The following is a 23,868-nucleotide window of genomic DNA, read 5'->3' as shown; positions in this document are numbered from 1 at the left end:
GTGTCCAATCACACTTGGCCAATAAAGAATTCAATTCAATTCAATTCAGTTAAGCTTGCAATAAATCTTTATAGGTAGTCCTCAACTTACAACCACAATTGAGCCCACTATTTCTGTTATTAAGTGAGATATTTGTTAAGGGAGTTTTGCCCCACTTTACATTTCTAGCCTCAATTGTTAAATGAATCATTGCAGTTGTTGAATTAGTAACACAGTTGTTCAGTGAATCTAGTTTCCCCATTGACTTTTCTTGTCAGAAGGCGGCAAAAGCTGTTCTCTGCAACCGTCATAAATATGCACCCGAATTTTGATCACAGGACAATGGGGATGCTGCGACGGTCGTAAGTATGAAAAATGGTCATAAGTAACTTCTTAAAGTGCCATTGTAGCTGAACAGTCACTCAATGAAATGGTTGTAAGTGGAGGATCACTTGTGTAACCGTTTGAACTGCTAGGATTTCCTGATTTCCCTGGTCCTTGACAAACAATAGTCTATTCCCTTTCCTTTTTCTCTATATATGATTCAAGTTACTTTCAAAAATATAGAGTACTTATATTCTGTCTTTTTTTCCAGGGATTTATGCTCCCAAATATTCTCACCCCTCCAAACGCTGAGAGGGTGGACCTGCAAATATCATTCAGGAATTCTAGAGCTGTGCAGAGCGTCTGTAAGCAATTTCCATCTTTAAATGGGAAATGAGGGAGTGAAAAGAAGCAATCGTATCCTTGCGCTACCCTTATCTTGACATCTGGCAAAACCTAACAGTTGGGATCTCCTAGACTTTCGTTCTGCGGCTTTAAGCAAATAAATTCTGTCATTCTGTGAAACCAAATCCGGTGGCAGATGATGAAATGATAATCCAAAGCACCCAACTTCCAACACAAAGTTGGGAGAGCTGGTTTTAATTAATGCTGTTGGAAAGGAGCACTTTATGATGTGAGAACGAACTCCCAAAGCCACATGTAGCCCTTATAAAGGCTGTCCGAGCAACTAACTGGTGGATTTCAGCATATTTTCATGATAATGTGGACGTATTTGCATTATCTACCTGGTCACCGAAGAGATGATTCCCACAGAAGCAGAATCCTTCATTTGCTTCCGTGCTAAACCCAGTGTTAAGCTGCATCTGTTGGCATTTAATTTCGAGAGATCTCTTCCTGCTTTTTTCTTTTCTTTTTTAGTTTTCATTTGATTTGATGAAAGATGGTTTATTTTAGACATTCTTTCTAAGAGAAGAGAATTGGAGCGCTCATGCCTGGAAAGTGCAAAAACGCCAAGCAGGATGTACATAAATATCCTGCCTCTGACAGGGGTTTCCAGCCTCCCTGGCTTCCCTCATTTCCAATTAATTTCAGGGAAAATTTCAGGAACAAACATCTTCCGTGGGGCTTTTTCAGGAGCAGCTCTCCAGCAAAGAAACCCAGAAATAGCCTACGTTTACAAAGGAATGCTGATGTGAAACTAGATAGATAGATAGATTAACAGAGTTGGAAGGGACCTTGTAGGTCATCTAGTCCAACCCCCTGCTCAAGCAGGAGACCCTATACCATCCCCAACAAATGGCAGTCCAATCTCCCCTTGAATGCCTCCAGTGATGAAGCTCCCACAACTTCCAAAGGCAAGATGTTCCATTGGTTGATTGTTCTGTCAGAAAGTTTCTCCTTATTTCCAGGTTGAATCTTTTCTTATTCAGTTTCCATCGATTGTTCCTTGTCTGGCCTTCAGGTGTCTTGGAAAACAGCTTGACCCCTTCCTCTCTGTGGCAGCCCTTCAAATATTGGAAGACTGCTATCATGTCTCCCCTAGTCCTTCTCTTCACTAAACCAGCCATGCCCAGTTCCTGCAACGTTCATCCTATGTTTTAGTCTCCAGTCCCCTAATCCTCCTGGTTGCTCTTCTCTGCACTTTTTCTAGCGTCTCAACATACTTTTTATAGTGTGGTGACCAAAACTGGATGCAGTACTCTAGGTGTGGTCTTACAAAGGCTTTATGGAGTGGTATTAATACCTCACTTGATCTCGATTGTATCCCTCTGTTAATACAATTTAGGATTGCATTGGCTTTTTGGGCTGCTGCTGCACACTTCTGGCTCCTATTTAGCTGGTTGTCCACTAAGGCTTCTGGTAAAAGTCTTAGGTGTTTTGGGTGAAGGAGGTCAACACATTCCTTAGCTGTACACCTTCTATTATTAACAGAACATAGAACATTGAATCATAAGGCTGGAAGGAATTTCAAAGGTCTTCTAGCCCAACCCCGTGGTCAAGCCAGGAGACTTTATATTATTCTGGTCAAATGGCTGTCCAGTCTCTTCTTGATGAATCCCAGTGATGGAGCACCCCTATGGCAGGAGGCAAGCTATTTCATTGATCACTTATTCTCACCATCAGAAAATGTATCCTTACTTCTAGGTTGGATCTCTCTTTAACAAGCTTCCATCCATTGCTTCTTGTTCTGCCCTCTGGAGCCCTAAAGTGGTGGTCCGTGGACCACTGGTGGTCCATGAGAAAATTTTGGTGGTCCACAGAAAAATTATTTGCATTTTTCATATTGCACATTGCCCTCAAACTACAGCCCCTGGGCTGGATATGAGCGATGAATGTTTGTGGTGCTGCAGAGAGTCTTTTTGTGTGGGTTGAAGGGGGGGCAGAACTTCCAACTTGGGGTCTGCTTCAGCCCCCTGGGGAGACCTTTGGGCGAAGACTGGAGCGAAGGGCTGCTGGTGGCGAAGAGCCGGAGAGCCTTGTTCCAGTGTGACTGCATCACGGCCTGGAACTGGCTGACCATCTGGCTGGCCTTGCACTCCTGCAGGTCTTCCCTCTGTTTGGAAAGCCTATGCTCCTAGTCCTCAGTGAGGTGCTTCTGCTGAGGCTCCTTCTTGGTCAGATCCAGTTTGAACTGAGCCAGTTCTTTTGCCAACTCTTTCTGGTGGGCGCTGCTTAGCTCCAACAACTGCTTCCTGTTGGGGCCATAAGGAGCCTGGGCGGGCAAGGGAGGAGTGGCTGGGAGGGGAGGGGCGAGTAGAGGCTGGTGAGGCGCCCCTCGACATGAGTGACACCAAGTTGGCCGCGCCCACCCAGTCACATGACCACCTAGCCACGTCCACCCAGCTGGTCATCAGGCAGATTACATTAAGTGGTCTACGGCAGTGGTCCCCAACCTTTTTTGTACCAGGGACCGGTTTCAAGCAGAAAATTTTTGCAAGGACGGGGGGGAGAAGAGAAGGAGGCTTCGCTCTCTCGCTGCTCCACCAGCCCAGGAAGAAACTGCTTCAAAGAAGCGGGGGACTTTTCCTGTCGCCGCAGCTATTCCGAAGCGCCCGTTTCACCCCACCCCACCCGCCCGCCCGCCCGCCAGCGCTTCTAATCCACAGTGTCCCGTTCTGCCTGCCTGCCTGCCTGCCTTCGTTTCTGGTTGTTTGGGAGCAGCTTCGGCTGAGAATAGTAACTATTTGCCTCTTTTACTCAGCCGAAGCTGTTCCGATTCAACCATTAACGAAGGCAGGCAGGCAGGCAGAACGGAGCACTGGGTTGAACCCGCGGCGCGCGGGCGGGCGGGCGGACGGGGGGGGGGGGGAGAAACGGGCGCTTCGGAGGCGCTGCGGCGACAGGAAAAGCCCCCCCTTCTTTGAAGCAGTTTCTTCCTGGGCTGGTGGAGGAGCGAGAGAGCGACTGAGAGAGCTGACCCAGAGAGAAGGACAGGCTTCGGTTGCTTCCTCCCTCCCCTTCTTTCATTTGTGTCCTTGATCCCCGATCCCAGCAGCATTCACCGAAGGTGAAGAAAGCCGCCATTTTTTAAAAAAAAAATTCTTTGCGGCCCGGTAGAGAGTGCTCCACGGCCCGGTACCGGTCCACGGCCCGGTGGTTGGGGACCCCTGGTCTACGGGATTTAAAATTATGAATTTAGTGCCCCCTGAGGTCCAAAAGGTTGGTGACCCCTCCCTAGAGAATAAGTCAATCCCCTCTTCTCTGTGACAGCCCAAGTACAACTATGATGTCCCTCCTGATCTCTTTAATAGGCTAGACATACAGACATACATACTCCTTGACTTACAACAGTTCATTTCGTGACATTTCATTGAAAGTTACAACGGCACTGAAAAAGTGACTTAAGACCATTTTTCACACTAATGACGATTGCAGCATCCCCATGGTCAAGAGATCAAAATTCAGGCACTTGGCAACTGACTCATATTTATGACGGTTGCAGTGTCCCAGGTTCACATGTTCCCCTTTTGTGGCCTTCTGACAAGCAAAGTTAATGGGGAAGCCAGATTCACTTAACAACCGTGTTAATGACTTAACAACTACAATGATTCACTTAACAACTGTGGCAAGAAAGGCCATAAAATGGGGCAAAATTCACTTTAAAATTCATTTTAAACTTAGCAACAGAAATTTGGGGCTCAACTGTGGTCATAAGTCAAGGACTACCTGTAGCTAGATCCCTCAACTATCCATCATAAATTTACCCTTCCTACCCTTCCTTCTAATGTATAATGTACATCTTCCTTCAAATGATTAAATACAGATGCTTAGATTTTGTTTTTCTTTTTAAATGAAGAAGACAGCGATCTTGGAGTCCTAGTGGACAGTCACGTAAATATGAGCCAGCCTTGTGCTGCAGCTGCCAAAAAAGCCAACACAGTTCTAGGCTGCATAAACAGAGGGATAGAATTAAGATCATGTGAAGTGTTAATATCACTTGATAAGGCCTTGGTAAGGCCACTCTTGGAATCCTGCATCCAGTTTTGGTCACCACAATATAAAAAAAGATGTTGACAAAGATGTGCAGAGAAGAGCAACCAAGATGATTAGGGGACTGGAGGAGAAAACATATGAAGAATGGTTGCAGGAACTGGGTATGTCTAGTCTAATGAAAAGAAGGACAAGGGGAGACCTGATAGCAGTCTTCCAATATCTCAGGGGCTGCCCCAAGGAAGAGGGAGTCAAACTATTCTCCAGAGCCCCTGAGGCAGGACAAGAAGCAATGGGTGGAAACTAATCAAGGAGAGAAGCAACTTAGAACGAAGGAGGAATTTCCTGATAGTTAGAACAATTAATTAGTTGAACAACTTGACTCCAGGAGTTGTGAATGCTCCAACACTGGAAGTTTTTAAGAAGAGATTGGACAACACTTTGTCTGAAATGGTATAGGGTTTCCTGCCTAAGCAGGGGGTTGGACTAGAAGACCTCCAAGGTCCCTTCCAACTCTGTAATTCTATTGTTCCTATTGTTCCTAAATGGTGTACATGCGCATTGTTTTTCCCAACAATACCAGCAGTGTTTGCCATCACCTCTTGAGACTTTTCATTTTCATTTTAGCTGTAATTTCCTAGGCTAGTGGTGAACTTCCATCTACAGGATATCCTAGCCTGTCCCAACCTTGCTTAGCTGTTGTCAACAGCAGCCAAGGTCAGCTAGAACAGGCCTCCTGAATTGGTGCCCAGAACCTGGCTCTAGAGAATCATAATATTTATTGTTCCTGTTCCTTTGGGAGATGCACAGGAGGGAGATACAGTGACTTATGTGATATTTCCCCAGAGGATTTGCAAAAGCCCTAGGAGTGGAGAGCATTTTAATTGGGAAAGCAGTGAAGAACTAAACACCATTCCTATTTGCTCTGGTATTATATTGTAAACATGCACCAAACGTACCAGACCAGAGATCCTGACCAGATTCCCCCAGGTTTTGACTCCATGGGCCTTCATTTCTGATCAGTGCAGGTAGTCCTCTACTTACGACCACAATGGAACCCAAAATTTCTGCTGTTAAGTGAGACTGTCAGGATTCCAGCAATCACCCTAATTAAATCATGATTCTTAAGACAAACTTCAAAAAACTACGAAGGATTAATTAGAGGTGATATACTGGCACTGCCCTGTATGCAGCCAACTCTGGCATACGTAATTTGCAGTCCCCTGTGACCCTGTTTCCCCCCCTCCTCCCTGGGTGTCTCATAAACCAGATTCTCCAGTTGAGCATGTTCACGGGTTGGGTGTCATCATTCACGTTCTCCAACTAAATATATTCGCGGGCAAAAACTCTGGTATTTTAGTTACAATCTTTTAAAGATAAGAGTTGGAATGTACTTTCGATTTCAACTGCTCTTCCAGATTTCCTTCCTTCCCGCCCCCCCTTTTTTATGGCAACTACTAAAACAGGCATAGGGATGTTTTATGACATTTGTTAAGTGACTTTTGCCCCATTTTACAACCTTTCTTGCCAGGGGATCCCTGCAGGGAATAAGGTAGTGACCCAGTTGTTAAGTGAATCTGGCTTCCCGATTCACTTTGCTTGTTGGAAGGTTGCAAAAGGGGATCACGTGACCCCCCACCCGGGACACAGCAACAGCCATAAGTGTGAAGCAATTGCCAAGCATCTGACTTTTGATCCCATGGGGATGCTTCAAAGGTCATAACCGTGAACAATGGTCATAAGTCACTTTTTTCAGTGCTGTTGTAACTTGGAATGGTCACTAAGTGAACTGTTGTAAGTCAAGGATTACCTGTACCTAATTCTTTTCTAGGAGAAAGAGGAAACTCCTGTAGAAGTTTAGAAAAAAAAAAATCTAAAATCATTTATCCTCCTTCACTAAAAAATATTAGGCTCCTCTTCTCTGCAGCCCCAGATGAGTTCAGATTTATATATATATGTGTGTGTGTGTGTGTGCCTGCTCCCAATGGTATCTCAGAGCACAGATTTACTAAACCAGGGAGATGTTATATTTGGATGAGTTGTTTTCAAACTTTCCACCTTGGGGGAATCCATGTTGGCTTGTCCGCAAAGAAAACCCCTGCACACTGGCTACAGAAAGCATCTGTATTGCGAAGACTTATGGGGAGGCCTCCCAAAGTCCAGCCAGTTCCACCAGGCTGAACGCAGACTTGCTAAAGGAATGGAGTCCATTTGGCATCAGCTGAAAAAGCAGCCATTCAACTTGTCCCGGTGTAAAATCGTTATATTGAACAGGATCTTTGCAATCTTATTACCCTGCTTCCCCCCAAAATACAACCTACCCTGAAAGTAAGTCCTAGCTTGATTTTCCACACATGCGCCCAATATAAGCCCTACTCCCAAAATAAAGCCTAACGATCCCACCAGCTCCAGAGTGCACGGGCAAAAAGTAAGGTAGGGTGGAGAGGTGGGAGGTGGAGCTGCCCTACTACTTACCTTTGGACAGTTGTAGCCAGGCCTCACACACCCTGACACCTCCTCGCCAGCCCAGGAAGTTCATCTACAGCCAGCAAGGCTGGCAAGGATCGATCTGGAGCTCTATTATTGGCTGAAGAGGGCTTCATGAAAGCCTTGCCGGCCACAGAAGTGGTAGTTCCTGAAGGCCTCTAACAGCAAAAAGGAGGCCAGGAGCGATGCGCACAAGTGAGGTTAGTCAGCGGATGACATCTCCCAAAAATAAGATCTGGTGCCTTTTTTGGTGGAAAAAAATATAAAACAGGGTCTTATTTTGGGGGAAAACATGGTATATGGCCATTTCTTCTTTTCAATCTCTGTTTCCAGACCTTGAAATCCAAGTGCTCCTTTAATAAGACTAGCAGAAGACCCAGTGATTTTAAGGGGGGGGGGCTTTTCTAAGCATCAGTAAACCTGGAACTCTCCACTTGTTTTCATAGCATCCCCAGATCATTTCTTTTCCATGAGGTGCGCAGGATCTGTATAAATCAGGGGTCTCCAACCTTGGCAACTTTAAGACTTGTGGACTTCAACTCCCAGCTTCACTGGCTGAGGAATTCCAAGAGTTGAAGTCCACAAATCTTACAGTTGCCAAGGTTGGAGACCCCTGGTATAAATTGTTTTTCTGCCTTTTTATGGGTTCAATTTGCCTCCATAAGTATCTTGGAAAACATTTAGTTGAAAATAGCTGATGATGCATGGCAAACCACTATTTTTTTTAAAGTTTCCTTTAATAAGTTTAGGGCTAGACTAAAGTCCTCGACTTATGACCAAACTTGAGACCAGAATTTTCACTGCTAAGCAAGGTGGTTGTTTATCGAGTCGTACCCAATTTTACCTATTTTTGCCCTGGTCCAGTGAACCACTGCAATTGTTAAGGAAATCATGCGTTCTCTACGCGAACCTGGCTGTCTTCATTGACTTTGCTTGTTGGAAGAGAACTGGGAAGGTTATGGGGATGGTATCACCCCAGAGTGCTGCAACCACGGTAAATATATGCTGGTTGCCAAACATTCAGATTTGGATCACATGACTGTGAGAATGCTGCAATGCTATTTATAAAAGCGAAATACCACTCATGGATCATCACAAAATCTCCAGGAACGTAAAGCCTAAAAACTTGAAATTTGGCACGTATGTTCCTCTTGGCTTCTAGGTGCTCACTAAGAAAGGATTTTTCGAAATGACCATCAGAGCATTAGTATTTTCTATATCATTATTAACACGTTCTGATGCTAAGGAGTTCTACTCCCCCTCCCCACCTGAAAAGAAATCTGTTCCAAATGCAAAACACAGCAGAGGAGAGGAGTTTCAGTTTCAGTTTCACAGCACCAAGCAGCTTTAGTACAGAGCAGTTGAGCTAAGCTACACCCAGGCTCCTTGCTGTCTCCTTCTTGCTCACACAGCAAATACTGCTTCAGTTTCCATGTTTCAGTTTCCAAACAGCCCTCAACTCTCTCACACACTGACAGGATGCTAGCCAGATGAATACCAATGAATGCTGGTAGGCAGAGGCAGAATTCTGCCCCCTTATTTTCCTCCCCCAAAACTAAGCCTGACCGCATAGTTTCATAGTGAAGCATGGGTATCGAGCTAGTGAAGGGAATATACATCTCATGGGATAATGTTGCAGGATCCAATCTGGGTCAGTCATTGGGACCAGAAGTGTCTTCTGAGCTTTTGGACTCATGTTAGACCCCATCTTCAGGAAAACTTCTCTCAGGCTAGACACAAGATTGTTGGACAAGCAGGCACAAAAACAGCCAGGAAAATGCACAAGTCCGAAAGCTCGCAAGACAAAAACCCATGGTCCCAGTGACCAACTCAGACTGCATCCTGCAATGCTCATAAGTGTAGCCTGAGCCCGAGGGAGGCATCAAACATGTCATAAGTCATGAGTCCCTGCATGCCTGCAAGCAACCTAAGTCTAGCCCACCTTGAATGCCTCTCTTATCTCCCGCTCATTTCCCTTAACCACCAGTTGGTCAGATTCTTGCAGAGAGCTTAAACTTGCCATAAATCTTTATTCTCATTTGAACTGCCTGAATCTCCTGAATTCCCTGGCGCTTGACAGTAAATGTAAGAACCGGTCATAAATCACTTTTTTCAGTATTGCGGTAACTTCAAATGGTCGCTAAACAAATACAGATGATCCTCAATTTACGACTACAATTGAGTCCGAAATTTATGTTGCTAAGTTAAAAGTTTGTGAGTTTTGCCCCGTTTTACGACTTTTCTTGCCACGTTTGTTAAGTGAATCACTGCAGCGATGAAGTTATTCACACGGTTGTTAAGTGAATCTGGCTTCCCCATTGACTTTGCTTGTCAGGAGGTCATAACATGGGGATCACAACTCCGGGACACTGAAATCATCATAAATATGAGTCTGCTGTCAAAAATTTGAATGTCAATCATGTGAATCTTGGGGATGCTGCAATGGTCGTAAGTGTGAAAAACGGTCATAAGTCACTTTTTTCAGTGCCATTGTAACTTCACACAATCACTTAATGAACTGTTGTAAGTTAAGGACTGCCTGCTGTTGAAAGTCAAGAACCAGGAGGCAGACTGATTGATGGATAGCTATTAAATTTCCAAGGGACTCCTTGAAATTACAACCATAAATAACAGTTAAAACACTGGTTATCAAGTCAAAGATAGTTACTGTATAGAAGGGATATGTACATTTAATAAAACAAATAATGATCAAGTGTTAAGAAATTTAAACGGTGCAATAATCCAGATGTTGATGATGGAGCAATCATTAACTGCTATTGATAAAGAAGAGCCAATAACAGCATCCTAACAACCACCAAACGTTCTCCAGAGCAACCCCACTTTAACAAACTCCAGGATTTTTGTAATAGATGGAGTAAGGGTTCACTTCCCAGGGAAGAGGATTCCATTACTTCAGGTCTACCACTAAAAAGTATCACCTCTTGGCCTCCATTCCTTTTTGTTAAAGAGCTTCTCCCAGGATGAATGTGCTGAATGCACCAATCCTGATTCTTGAGGCACAAAGCTATCTAGGTCAAAATCTTAGGCAGCTGCTTTTAACATTTTCTTTTTTTAAATTAAATGTATTAGCGTGGTGTTATTCTGGAGAGCTCTTTGTGTGTGTTATTTTACTTTAAAAGGCCAAAGTACCTTGGCTGGCTTGTCATTATAGTTTAAAACTGAAAAAAACATATTTTATCCACCTTCCCATCCCTGCTGAGAATGAAAGAGAAAATCACAGATCTCTAGAATCTAGATCAAGAATCTCCACTGAAAGTTCAATCCCACAAAATAAAGCATGTCCGTTTTTTTTTTTAATGTGCGCAGGAATAACTGGACCTCTCTACAAATGATGCTAGGTTTTAATTGGGTAGCAAATCACTGCAGAGCCAGCAAAACTTTAATCCTTTAGTCAGAAAAAAAGTTATTTTTAGGTCCATTGCATCTGAGTAAATTAAACAAAAATGAGGGTAACATATATTAATTAGATCCCTGAGCTGGTGCTTTAGATTTGTTTCTTGGTGAACCATCAGGCTGAAAATATTATCTGTATTTTTTTTTAGTTTGCCCCAAGTCAAAGTGATTAGAAATGTATTTTTATTTGGAAGAATAAATATTGAAAATTTAGTAAAAAGTGGAAATATTTAGTACATTATCGGAAGAGAAACTAGACAGATGCATACACACACACACACATACATAGAGATTTCAGATTCTCTTTCATAACATGCTGAAACACAATCTGTGTACTATTTAAATAGATTTGCCCAGTGTGGCTAGTTCTAAATTATAGCTTGTAAACAGGGGCTACACAACACAATCTTGAGTCTCCACACATTTAGGAACTGAGGAGATCTGGATGTTATGCCAATATGCCAAGGTCTTAGGTGCTATAAAGGTGTGGGAGCTAACTATGGACAGTTATTTACAGTCTGAATGCTTCTTACTTTGTGGAAGTTGGGAATCTGCACAGGTATGTAATAAGTTAATCAAATAAACACCGTTAAGCCAAGCCAAATAATAAACTATGCCATAACTAGGCACAATATGGGAACCAGTTCAAGGTGATCGGTAAACAAACCATGCTGCTTACCATGTTATGCAAACCTAATGGTTGTTTATTCATGGTTAAAATAAACGAGGTCTTAAGAGGAGGAATAAACTCAGCTTGATGTCAAATAGACTTGTCCACAACAAGTCAAGGAAACATTCTGCAAAAAATTCTTCCTGGTGAAATTTTATTCTCTCTCTCTCCAAGCAACTACACACACACACACATCTACCTTCCCCTTATCAGCTCAGCATCTCCTCAACTTTCCAGGAGGTTCCACTTTCCATCCCTAACAAAAGCAGCAACAAGTTTGCTCTAGTGGGATAAAAGAAAACGACTACCCAGACAAGTTTCTGCCAGTTTAGAACCTCCATAGTATGCCTAGCGATACAGAACCTCCCCATTCAATGGCAGTCTACCTCTAAATAACACGTCCTGGGTGTGGAAAGGAAGATCCCTAATGGCGAAGTCTAATTATCCTTGATTTGTTGTTAGTCTTCCCTACTGCTAAACTAGAAGGAACTTTAAAACGAGGCTGATTTGGCCGGATTATTCCTCCTGGCGATAAATCCCATTGAGTTCAACGGGGATTTGCTCCACGGCTGACGTCCTCGCGGCCGTGGGGCATTTTTACGACCCCCCTTCGGCCCTTGGATGAGCTGAAGCGCTACTCGCTCCCTGGCTCGCTGAACTGGTTTAGGTGGGAGACGGAAAGGAAGCTCGAGGCAGTGACAGTGAGAACGATCAAACAGCGGAACAGAAGTTGCCCTCGGAAGTTGTGGGAGCTTCATCCCTGGAGGCTTTCAAGAAGAGATTGGACTGCCATTTGTCAGAAATGGTGTAGGGTCTCCTGCTTGGGCGGGGTGGTGGTGGTGGTGGACTAGATGACCTCAAAGGTCCCTTCCAACTCCGATGATCTGTTATCTGAGGCCGAGGTGGGCTTTTCTGCCCCTTTTCCTGAGGCTACCGGAGTTCAGCCGAGGTCAGCGACATACCCAAGTGCCAAACTTCTGAGCTTCGCGAATGGTGGCGGAAGAAACCCGCCCGACCTTCTTTCGGGTCCTTCATTCAGAAGACCCAAGAAGCCAAACAGGGTGCCTGGTGGAGGGAGTAAAAAAAAATATATCAGATGGCTGGAATTAAAAATAAAATGCAGATTGATCTCTTGGTTGGAGACCTTCCTAGTAAGGGTTAAGTAGCAAGGCAAGCGGTATGTTGAGCAGTAGAAGACATACTACAAGTAGTATTGGGAGACTTCGCTTTTCTTTTCCCCCCGTGCCTCCAAACGGAAGCTGGATCCCGAAATTGGTTTCATTTGGACATTTATTTATTTAAAAAAAGAAAAGAAAACCACGAAAGGGGGTAATTTTTGCTTGGAGAATGACAATTCTAGAAGAAAGTGTGTCTGAAAGAGGACCTTCCACCACAGGCTGAGTTAGTCCTTTAAAAGGTTTGGCCGACCTCTTACCTGCTTTGGAGATAAAGGTTTGTCCCTAATCCGTGTTAGGAACCGCGCATCTGCGGTTTTAATTAATTAATTCCCGGGAGTGGCGCGCTCCAGTTACAACTGAGTGGGTCATTTTTTATTTTATTTTTATTTTGTATAGCACGGTACCCCTAACTATCCAATCCCCTTACAACCGTCGCGTATCGGTCGTTAAGGATTCAACGGATCCGGGGATCCAGAAAATTGGCTTAATTGCCCCGAACCGTGGTTCGGATCCCCGTGGCTAAGCCTGTAAGCGAGCCCAGCTGTCGTGCAAAAGAGGCAACCTGTAACAAACGGTTCGGCGAGTTTTTCTTCCAGAAAAATAAAAACAGCTGCTGGCTCTGGCCAGGAGAGAGAAAGAAGTCTCTTTCCTTCCTTTACTCGGTGGGAGAGCAAGTCTTTCCTGGCCGCCTTAGCGCCTTTGAAGAGCCGGGCTGCAAAAGCCGTCGGAATCGCGTCGCTCGGGCAGAAAGTTGATCTGTCCCAAGACGTGTCGCTGGTTTTGTTTCCAACGAGGGCTTTTTACAGCGGCCCGGCTGTTTCCTTCCTTCCTTCCTTCCTTCCTTCCTTCCTTCCTTCCTTCTCTCTCTCTTTCTCTTTCTCTTTCTTTCTCTCTCTCTTCTCTCCAGCGATCTGGGAATATCATAAATATTTAGGGAGGAGGAAGAGAAGTTACCCGAACCGCAGGACAAGGTGGCTTTAGGATGAGTCAAAGACCGCCTTAGATTCGGAGTCCCCCGGGGCAGAGAGAGAAACCGCGGGGATCGGGACGCGTTTGCTGTCGTGGGAAGTCACCCACGTCGAGTCCACGCCGGAAGCCTTCCCCGAGGAGAGATTTCCCGACGCCTGCAAATAAGGGGCAGGTCAACTGAAGCCAGAAAGGCTGAGTGAGTGTGGATGAGGAAGACTCGCGTCCGTCTTCCTCTGCTCCGCCCGCCCGGCTTTGAGATTACGAGATGTGGCCGGAGCCGCAGAGGTTGCGCCGGTACTGGATAATCCACGGCGGTTTATCTTTGGCCTTGGGCTGAGCGTGGGGAGAAGGCAGCCTCCCTCCCTCCCGACCCCACCACCCACCCGATATCATGTAAATGGAAAGGGCCGCGGGGCAAGAAGAGCCCGGGGCTCTATTCAGAGGTTCCCCGAAGAGTCGTATTTGGGTGGCAGCTGCTATAGGAAAAAAAAAGGGGGTGCCCCTACCCTCTGACCTCCCTTTTCCCCAGCCCCTAGTTTCCAGCTTCCCGCAAGGCTTCCTACTCAGGAGAGGAATTTTTTTCTTCTCCCCCCTTTTTCCCCTTTTCTTCTTCAGAAAAGCAGTACTTTTATAATCCGGAGGAAACGAAACTCCGTCCAGGGTTTTCTTTCTTTCTTTCTTTCTTTCTTTCTTTCTTTCTTTCTTTCTTTCTTTCTTTCTTTCTTTCTTTCTTTCTTTCTTTCTTTCCTTCCTTCCTTCCTTCCTTCCTTCCTTCCTTTCCTTCCTTTCTTCCTTCCTTCCCTTCCTTTTCTTCACTTCGTTCAAGTTGAAGGTTTGTTTCGTCTTCCCCTTGTCTCTCTCTCATTTTAGTAGCCCACTTGGTCAGAGATCCTACTGAGTCTGACTTTGGGGGCTCACTCCAACCCCCCCCCCCCCAAAGAACCACACTTTCCCGTTTGTGGGGATGGCTGATGAGGGGTTCTCCGTGCTGCATTTGTGTGCGTGATGCTTTTTTAAAATTTAGTTTAGTTACTTTTAGAATCTGCTCCACAGAGCTTTTTTCCCCTTCCGTAGCAAGCCAAGATCTTCAAAATAAGGACGAAATTCTCTTCCTGGTTATTCAATTCTGCTCCGAAGTAAGTCTCAGGACATTCCTTTCTAGGATGTGGCTCTGATGTTGTGGGGCCTCCATCTCCAATGCCAACAGATCTGCCCCAATACCTGAAAGTACCAGGATGACAATGTTTAAGATCCCTGTAGCATCCTCCTCTCCATCTTTCCATATTGGCCCCCTGATCAGTAGGGTCCTGCCTTTTCTTCAGCATCAAGTACAAGGCATCATCAAGCCAGCATTGCTTGACAAGAAGCCGGGCTTGCCACCAGAAATTCCAAACATTGAAGTGTGTGTGTGTTTGTGTGCGTAAGGAGGGGGAGGGGGGAGATATTTTGTTGGTTGCCAACAACGCCAAAAGGCCACTCCAGAAAACCTTTCTGGTAGAGTCACCCAACCTTCATTGTGGTCACATAGCCTAACTTCATTTATTAATAACAGGCACAACAATCGTTGAATGGCCTTGGTCATCCCTGAGCTTTCGATGCTTCTGACTTCCCCGATCTCTGGGAGCGCAATCTCCCACTCTAAACCGACTCCTAGCAAGTTTGCTCGAAGGGCGCCCTCTCATTTCTATGGAAGCAATTGCCAGGGGCTCCCCAAAGGCTACCAAGCAGCTATTCTCACCGCTGGAGAATTTTCGGGTCAGATTTAAAGAAATATCCATGGAACAAAAATAGCCGAAGATCATTAACATTTTGGGGCCCGTCATTCATCCTGACCTTGGAGAAGGCCAAGGGAACCTACTGCAGAAGTCTCGGGAAAAGGAGAAGGCCGGCGCCCACATTTCTGAAAAGCACATCAATGAATACTGGAAGGAGGGTTTTAAAATGTGTGCGTTGTCTTCAATTCTGTTCATCTCCTTGAAAGATCCATGGGCGCACCTCTGAGTGTGGATTTGTGCAAATAAAAGTTTATATTTCTGTCACGGTACAGAATCTATTGTTTTATTAATGTTCACTTCCTCTGCGTTGACTACAAAGAATAGTATATATAGGGCGAGTGTCAGGTTTGAAGGAAGGAAAGGTTATTTACTGAGCATTTCCCTATACAAGGCCTTCGGATTTATGTGGTCCTCTCCTGTCAAATCTGTCACCAACGCGGACACAATAATTTAGACCTCTCCTTTTCTTTCCTGCCCTCCCCCCCCTTCATTTTTGACCAAAAGCCAGATCCCCCCCTCCCCACCTCCGCCAGCCCCTCGCCGCCTAAGCCTTATTCATACAAGAGTTTTAATCTGATTCTTGATTAGGCTTTTTAAAAAAGCATCTCAACGCAGATGCCAGCAAACTTTTCCATGTTTTGTTTTGTTTTGTTTTCCAGCCAGTTCGAAATAGATGAAGGAAAAGCTGGAAGCGAGGCGTTGGATTAGGCAGGGAATTTCGCGGTACCTTAGAAGGATGAGGGAGTTAAAACAGACAAGGGAACTCGGGCTCTGTCACTTTAACTGGGGAACATCTGATTTCCAACTCTGGCAGATGGCTTCCTGAGTCCAGATTTGCATGCATTGTCTTGAAATCTGTTTTTCGCGTCGGTGCTAGATAGATTTCAGAGACAGGTCTATCCTCCCAGATCGCCGTACAAAAGGACCAGGGGTGGGGGGAGTGCCGGGGTGGGGGGTGGGGGGAGAGAGATAGAACTGACACCAAGCCGCTTTGCATTGATATACAGACGCGCTATTCTTTCCAGCAAGGCGGACCGACGGACGAGGAGACAAGGTTTGCAAGAAACGCTCTGCGCTTATAATGTATCTCTCCCGGCTTTCAAAAAAAAAATAAAAGTTTATAAAGAGCGTGCTTGCACGCGCGGCTTGTGCCCCGTTCTCTGTAGGAATGGTCCGTGTGAAAGGTTACAGTTTTTGAACACGCCTCGCCTCTTCCTCGGAAGTTTCCCCCAGCCAGACACCTATTTCTGGAAAGCGGTCAACCAACAAGCAAAGCAAGTTCAACCAGGGCGCCTTTTCCACCATCAGGAATCGCGCAGAAAGAAGCCAGCTGTACCACCGCTCGCGTATAAGCCCAGCTGTGAATTCGCCCCTTGTTTTATTTTATTTTACTTTATTAAAACACACGCACACGCACACCCTCCCCTTTCTCTTTTCTCCCCGAGCCCAGCCAAGCGGCGGAGAGCAACTGAAAAAGGGGTGGGGGCTTCACAGTCAGAGCGATGGCAGCGAGACCCCAGGGAATCCTTCGGAAAGGTGTCACAAGTTCGATTCCCCCCGCTGGTCTTCGTTTCCAGATTGCAATTCCCGAGCAGCAGCTGGAAGTAGGGAAGCGACCCTCTCTGCAAGCTGGAAGGCTTTGGGGTGCTCCATCGCTGCGCTGAGACGCCGCTGGAAACGAAGCTGCCTTCCTGCCCCCCGCCACCCCACGCCCCCTGCACACCCCCACCCCCATTTCCCTCCCTTCGACCCGGGTCAGTTGAACAAGCCGAAATGCAAAAAAGAAAGAAAGAGAAAGAAAGAAAGAAAGAAAGAAAGAAAGAAAGAAAGAAAGAAAGAAAGAGAAAGAGAAAGAGAAAGAAAGAAAGAAAGAAAGAAAGAAAGAAAGAAAGAAAGAAAGAAAGAAAGAAAGAAAAAGAGAAAGAAAGAAAGAAAGAAAGAAAGAAAGAAAGAAAGAAAAAAGAAAGAAAGAGAGAGAGAGAGAGAAAGAAAGAGAAAGAAGAAAGAAAGAAAGAAAGAAAGAAAGAAGAAAGAAAGAAAGAAGAAAGAAAAGAAAGAGAAAGAGAAAGAAAAAAGAAAGAAAAAAGAAAGAAAGAGAGAGAGAGAGAGAAAGAGAAAGAGAAGAGAAAGAAAAGAAAGAAAGAAAGAAAGAAAGAAAGAAAGAAAGAAAGAAAGAAAGAAAGAGAAGAAAGAAAGAAAGAAAGAAAGAAAAGAAAGAAAGAAAGAGAGAGAGAGAGAGAGAAGAAAGAAAGAAGAAGAAAGAAAGAAAGAAAGAAAGAAAGAAAGAAAGAAAGAAAGAAAGAAAGAAAGAAAAGAAAGAAAGAAAGAAAAAGCGTTCGGCCAAGCGACTGAAGTCCACCCGCTGCTCCGGCGTGTCCAAGGCTCCTGGGCAGCCCCTCCCTCCCCAACCCGAGCAAGCCCCGCCCCTTCCTGAGGTTAAAGCCGGAACGCCGCGCGTCGGCCGCCTCCTTTTTTTCCTCCTCCAATGGGGCGAGCCTATGCAAATCGGCGCGCCTTCCTCGGCCAGGCCGCCCCGCCCCTTTCCCTCAGGACGTTCGCTCCCCTGGCCGCAACCCATTCATGGTGAACTCGGTGCGGGAAAAGCGGCCGCGCGTTGGCCCCCGTTTTCTTCTTCCGCGTTTCTTTGGCAGCGGTTTTCGCCTCTGCCTTTTGCCACTGACCCGGCTTCTCTCCCCCCTCCCTCCCTTCGCCTCCTCCTCCTCCTCCTCTGCCTCCCTCCCACTTTTGCGGTCCTGCCGGTCTCCCTCTCTCTCTCCTTCGCCTCGTGGATTTAGGCAGCCGCGAAGCCCACCCGCGGGTGTCTCCCGGCGAGCAGGTGACCGGCGCTCCCGCGGAAAGGACGTCGCCGGCAATGCGTACTCTTTCCTCGGCTCTCTCCCTCCGGCAGCGGCTGCAGAGAAGATGATTCGCCGCCTCGGAAGCGGCTGAGAGATTTCCGCGACTTCGGCTTGCAAACATCGAAAGACCGGCGCAAAGCAACGCTGCCTCCCCCCGCCTTCCTTCCCTCCCGTCGCCGCCGCCGCTCCGTTCCCTTGTCTAAGGCTCCCTTTTGTTTTGCTTTTAAAGGACCGGAGGGCCCTCCAAAGACCCTCCAACCCGTCCTGAAAGGCGGAGGCGCTTCGCTGCTCTCGCTCGGAGAGGAATCGGTGCCGTGTGGGTTGCGCTGGTTTGGAAGTTCGCTCCCCCTCCCTCCCCCCCGTCGGAAAGCCTAGTTTGGGTTTTGGAATAAACTTTTTTTTTTCTTTTTAAATGTTTGGGATCCAAGATACGTTAGGAAGAGGGCCGATCCTGAAAGACAAGGTGCTGGGGTCGGAGATGGATCCGGTCCGCTCTTGGGTCAGGAACGTTGGCGTGGTGGATGCCAACATCGCCGCTCAAAGGTAAAGTAGATCAAATCTTGAGTTTGCAGCTGGCTGAGTTCCCTTCCTGCTGGGCTTGTTTGGGGTGTGTGTGTGTGTGTGTGTGCCGTCGCCCTCTTTGCTCCTCGGGCCCCTTTAGATGATCGGTCCCAGACCGATCCCTTCCTCGGTTTATATTGGTTTCCTGCACACATTCAGTTGGGCTGGGGAGATCTCTGTACCCTTAGCAAAGAAGGACCCGGCGCTTCAGTTGTGTGTGTGTGTGTGTGTGTTATGTTGGCCTAGTCAACTTCGGAGGAAGTCGTCTTGTGGCGGGATTGGGGTTTACTTTTCAGTAGGCAGTGAAGGGCAGTGGAAAATAAGAGGCCCGTTTTCCAGAGAGTTCAGGATGCTGAACTCTCCAGCAGGTCTGAGAAACCAGCTCTCTAGGAGCTGATGCCTGGCGTCAGGTTTACTCTGGAGGAAACAGTCCTAGAGTGATGCTGCCCAGCTCCTTCTCTTAAGAAAGTCGTCCAGTCCCTTCAGCGATCCTCATTTTCTAGTGCAAAACCGTCTCTAGGATAGGATAGTAGTAGCCTCCAGGGCTGATGGTCTGATTGATCTTCGTTAGAACTTCCTTCAACAGAAGTTACAAACTTCCAAACTGTACTGTTATTTTCACACCAGCCTTTAAAATCCTTGGCATTGAACATCTGGAAAACATCTGAGAAAGCATGCAAAGGAACCGAGAACCCGATTTACCCACTTTATTTCAGGACCTAAAGCTTGAGGGATAAGAGGTTGCACGCCATCCTCACCCTCTGATCAGCACGCGCTCATTCTAACCCGATCCAAAGTGGGCGAAAAAGGACGCTTGGTAGACTTAGTGCTGAACCGCGAATGACATTTAGGCCTGATTCACACGACCCCGTTCAACCCGTCTGTGATTGATTCGGTTAGCGGGTTGAGTGAACTCAACACCTGAGGCACTATAAGGGTGGTGGGTGGCTAGAATGCTTGGCGAATACCAGCCAATGATGGTTTATTCAGTGATATCCAAACCATGGCTTAGAGCAGTGTGAGAAGAGCGGTTGTGCTTGGAACTGGAGTTCGAGTCAAACTCTGTTGAAAAGGTCGTGCTAAACAAGGGAACTCAACGGGACCCTTTGGAGCAAGGGCTAGGCTAGGGAAACCCAATGAGGGGAGCTTGGTATCAGAGTCGTGCAAGACGGGGTCATCTCTGCACTTCTGAGGCCACACCAGTTTGAGGGTGTTACGTGCCTGGAAGCTGAGTAACTTGGCCTGGGTGAATGACTAAAGGGAAGCAAAGCGGATGCTGAATTCACTTAGGCTGAATTCACTCAGCACAGCAAAGACAGTTTTAATCCAGCCTGCTTCCTAAAATCAACTAACATTGCCTAGATTCTCAGACCGCGCGATTTTCAAATGGCAACTTGGCGGGCTTCACAGAACACCGCGAGTCAAAAAGCCAAGAAAGTACACATTTGAGAGTTTCCTGTGTTGTGTGAATTGGCCCACTGAGACTGGGCTGGCATCTAAAAGAATGGCACGCCAGGAAACGCCCGCTCTGCTGCGCCGCTTTATTTCGCCCAGGCCTGCTCTCCACTTCGGCTGGCTTCTCAGCCTTAAGATGGGAAGCGACGCCAGCTGAGTTCAGGGACTTCCTGGGCGTCGGAATCGCCCTTCGCAGCCACAGCTTCTCCGGCTTCTCCCGGTGAGGCCAAGAGCGCCCGTGCCATCCTTCCCCACGGATTAAAAGTATTGCTCTGCGTGGGGAGATTCCCTTCTAAACGGTGGCAGGAAGCGAACCAAAGCGGCGGGATCTGCGGGAGAAGTTTGAACTGAGCGTCAAAGTTTGCAGCCATCCGGACTTGGTGAGGAAGGACTGGCAACGGACACATTGCCTCCAAAACTCCACGCTCCCGAAACAGAGAACTCTCTCGCTCCGAACCACCCGAAATGCCGCCGCTGGGAACCAAACGCCATAAAACCACCACCGCCGACGGAAACCGACCTCTCTGCTCGCTCCTGCACGCTTAACTTGGACCGCTGCCGTGAAAAAAATCAAGTCTTACCCCGGAGTAAAACAAAAACCCTTCGGACTTCGCGGAGAGGAGCTTCGGGAGGATTGCAACAAGGACTGGGAAACTTTCCTCCCCGCCCCCGCGAGCCCTGCAAATGTACCCTGGCCTCCTCAGGGGTCAGCTCGAGCGCCAGGGAGGTTGGAAAGCAGAAGCCGCCGTTTTGCGTCAGATGCAGCGGGAATTGCACGCTGAGAAAGGGCCGGTAAACTCCCCCTCCTCCTCGAGGCGAAGAGATGAGCTGATGCAAAAAAAAAAAAAAAAAAAAAAGTTTCGCTTGGATGCCAGGGACAGGATACCCCGGGTTTGGTTTGGTCTGTTCTTCGAGGGAGTTAGACACAAGTCCTTTCCTTCCCCTCTTGAGGAGTAAAGTTCTCCCTTCAGAGAAGAAAAAGGCCGGGTCAACTTTCGCCGGGGGGTGCTGGGGTCTCTCGTGTATGAGGAGCCTCAAACGTTCGGGCAGGTCTTCCTGCCTTCCCACCTGGGGCTCCCAAGTCTCCGGAGGAAAATAAGAGACCCCGGATCTCTCGTGGAATCTCTCGGGGAGCCAGTGTTCATGCATTAACGCGGGTTTTAAAAAGCGGGATTTTTTTTTTTTTGTACTGCTGGCCTGTCCGAAGTTGGCTTGTAGTCATTTGTTTGCTTCTCCTCCAGAAATCAAATTTGTCTCTATTCTCTCTGTAGCTGCCAAGGCAGGTGGCTTTAGATCACCCCTCCAAGGGGATTTGACGGTCGCCCTTCCCTTACAAAAGAGGTGCAAAGAGGTGCAAAGATTGTTCAAGGACAGTTTTAAACCGAATGTTTCCCAAACTAGTCCCTGGCCCTAAACACATTAGCTTGGAAAATTGATCTTCTGACCCTGGGGGGACGGAAAATCCCTCTCCCGATCCTAAAACCACTCTTGCCCGACCCAAGTTTTTCACAGAAAAAAGTTTCTCCTAAGTTTCGATATGAGTTTTAAAAAATGCGTTCTGAGCATTTTTACTCAGCACTTCTGAGCCTCTGAGCCGTTTGTAAGTTTAAATTAAGATGCAGATATTGAGAAACGGATCCCATTTAATCGAGCCAAGTTTATTCGCAAACGGTGAGATGGATCCATCCAAGCCAATTCAAACCTGGGTTACTTTATTGAACTTGAACACAAAACTCGTGCTTGGATTATTGCATCCTACATGAATCCTAAAAAAAACCCCTCGGCTTGACAAATACACCTAAAATGATTTTAACTCTTTTAAATGTGGCGGGATTTACCTCTACAGCAAGCAGGCTTTTCAAGCCTCGCCCCAAAATCTCTTGGTTTACGGAAGGTTGGCTGAAGCCAGGAAAATTTCCTTCGGGGTATTAGAGTACGTTCGTAGGATCGGCGCAAAGGAAGATAAGAACTGGGAAAGGGCAAGGCAAGGCTGCGATCTTGTAGCAACGTTGGCGCCAGCTTCCCAAACTCCTCGGGAGCTTCGCTGTCGAGCAAACAGGCAGAGCGGCGCAGTCCACCGAAGCGCCAGCGACTGTAGTCCAAGTCCCAAAAGAAGCTGGACTTGGAATAAACGCGCTCCAGGGTGATTTCCGGACCAGCTTGACGCCGGGTCGAACGGTTTTCCGATTCCCTTGTGGGGAAGATGCGCTGATTTCCAGGCGACCCAAGCCTTCGGATCCGATGGAACTTCCCCAGAGGAAGTGCGAGGATTTGGAATAAACCCCCTTTGAAACCCCGGAGTTTTTCAAGAAACGTGTTTCTTTCGGGGTGGGGAGGAGATAGAGAACGAAGTCGAGGCTCCAGGAAGGATTTTTTAAAAAATGGATCGATTATGCCTTGTGTTTAGGTGAACAATCCATAAACTTCCCGATCCAGTGCAGCCCCTACTTTCTCTCCTCCTCCAATCAATGCGCACTAGCTGTTGGTGACCATATGGAGAAGAGAGGGCCCCCTACCGCTATTGATCGTCCGTCATTGATCCGAATTAGACTCCTAGAACCGCGCAATCTCTTTGTCCGCCCGGTCCTTTTAGGTTGCTGGTCCGCCCGCATCGTCGGCATAAAGAGCTAGATCAGTCTGGGAAATACGGCCTTGGCGTTGTGTTCCCACGCCTCTCTCAAGTAGCGTTTTATTAAAACGAATCCAGTTTTCCTGCTTGGGCGGAATCCTAAACTAACTACCGTACTTCGGTGGGTTCCCAATAATAGCTCAGCTAAAGCACGTCCCGCTTTGCAGTTCAGTAGGTTGTGTGGATGCAGGCAGTTTGAGGGTTAACGTTAGCTTCGTCCGAAAACGGCTTCAACTGATATCCAGGGGGCTTATTTCCGTGTAAGCCCTGCAGCGCAAAAGTATTGTGGTTTTCTATGAAAATAACAAAAGGTCACCTGAGTTTTCGGGACAATCTCTGATGCCCCAGAAAGGAAAGTGAATCTTTCCCGAATTCCACTTTTCCAGGCTTGCAATTTTAGCAATAACTTGCCGGTTGGATTGCGGTTAAGGAACGGAGAGGATCTTAAAAACAGATTTTTTTTTATGGTGGTGCAGGAGGGGATATGAAGCGTCGTGAAATACTTGCAGTGACAGTACAATTTGGCTCTTCAGGCTGCTATAGAACCCTGGTTATTGTTTAATAATCGATGGCTGCGTGATGGAGAAGGAAGCTTTTCCGTTAGGTGTGAGGAATAGATTAAACGGTTATCCGGGTCTACTCACGAGTAAACCCCGTCGGTTCTGCCTAGGGCTCGCGTGCCGGTGTACAGAACTAAAAAGTTCGCGATTTGGGTTTCATAATTGCGGGAGGAAAACAAAAAAAAACCAGTGATAAAATTATTTTTTGAGAAAACGGAAAATTCAGCAGGTGAACCTCTCGTTCTACCTCTCCTCCCTTATTGTGCATCTTTTATTCAGCTTTTCGCTTTCTCTCTTATAAGCTACTCGAGGTTTGAGTACCTTCCCCCGCCCTCCCGCCTCCACGACCGGCTGAAGAGGGTGGTGGTGGAGGGAGGGCGACAGAGGAAAGTTGGTTAATAACGTTAATACGCACTGGATAAATTGAACCGCAAATTAGCCGTCTGAATGCTGGTTTAGTCCAATGCGTGGATAGTTAATGGTTTGCTATTGCAGCCTCAAAACCTGGGTCAAAGGAGGAGTCCATGGTTTACTTAGACCCGGGGCTAAATTTAGAAAGTTAGCCATCCTCAAAATCCACGGTGCAGACGAAGTTTCAGTTTGCAGAAACGGGGTGA

General features: G+C 46.8%; 1 protein-coding gene across 4 annotated transcripts in view; it reads left to right on the top strand.

Annotated features, from left to right (window-relative positions):
* The first annotated feature begins 17,769 nt into the window (after window positions 1-17,769).
* EBF2 (EBF transcription factor 2) overlaps window positions 17,770-23,868 on the top strand; it is a 250,146-nt gene continuing 244,047 nt past the window's right edge. For 2 of the 4 annotated variants that reach the window (XM_087969954.1, XM_087969953.1), the window contains exon 1: window positions 17,771-18,589. In XM_087969954.1, coding sequence (XP_087826080.1) covers window positions 18,459-18,589 — 131 coding nt within the window. In that variant the 5' untranslated portion in view covers window positions 17,771-18,458. Of the gene's footprint in view, window positions 18,590-23,868 lie in introns of all 4 variants that reach the window. The other 2 variants (XM_026671320.2, XM_087969955.1) reach the window with 2 other exon arrangements.

Source organism: Notechis scutatus, chromosome 7 (genome assembly GCF_049901735.1).
Source record: "Notechis scutatus isolate UNSWTSFEM ecotype Mainland chromosome 7, rNotScu1.2, whole genome shotgun sequence".
NCBI classification, from domain to species: domain Eukaryota; kingdom Metazoa; phylum Chordata; class Lepidosauria; order Squamata; family Elapidae; genus Notechis; species Notechis scutatus.
This window is presented reverse-complemented; position numbering and strand designations above follow the sequence as displayed.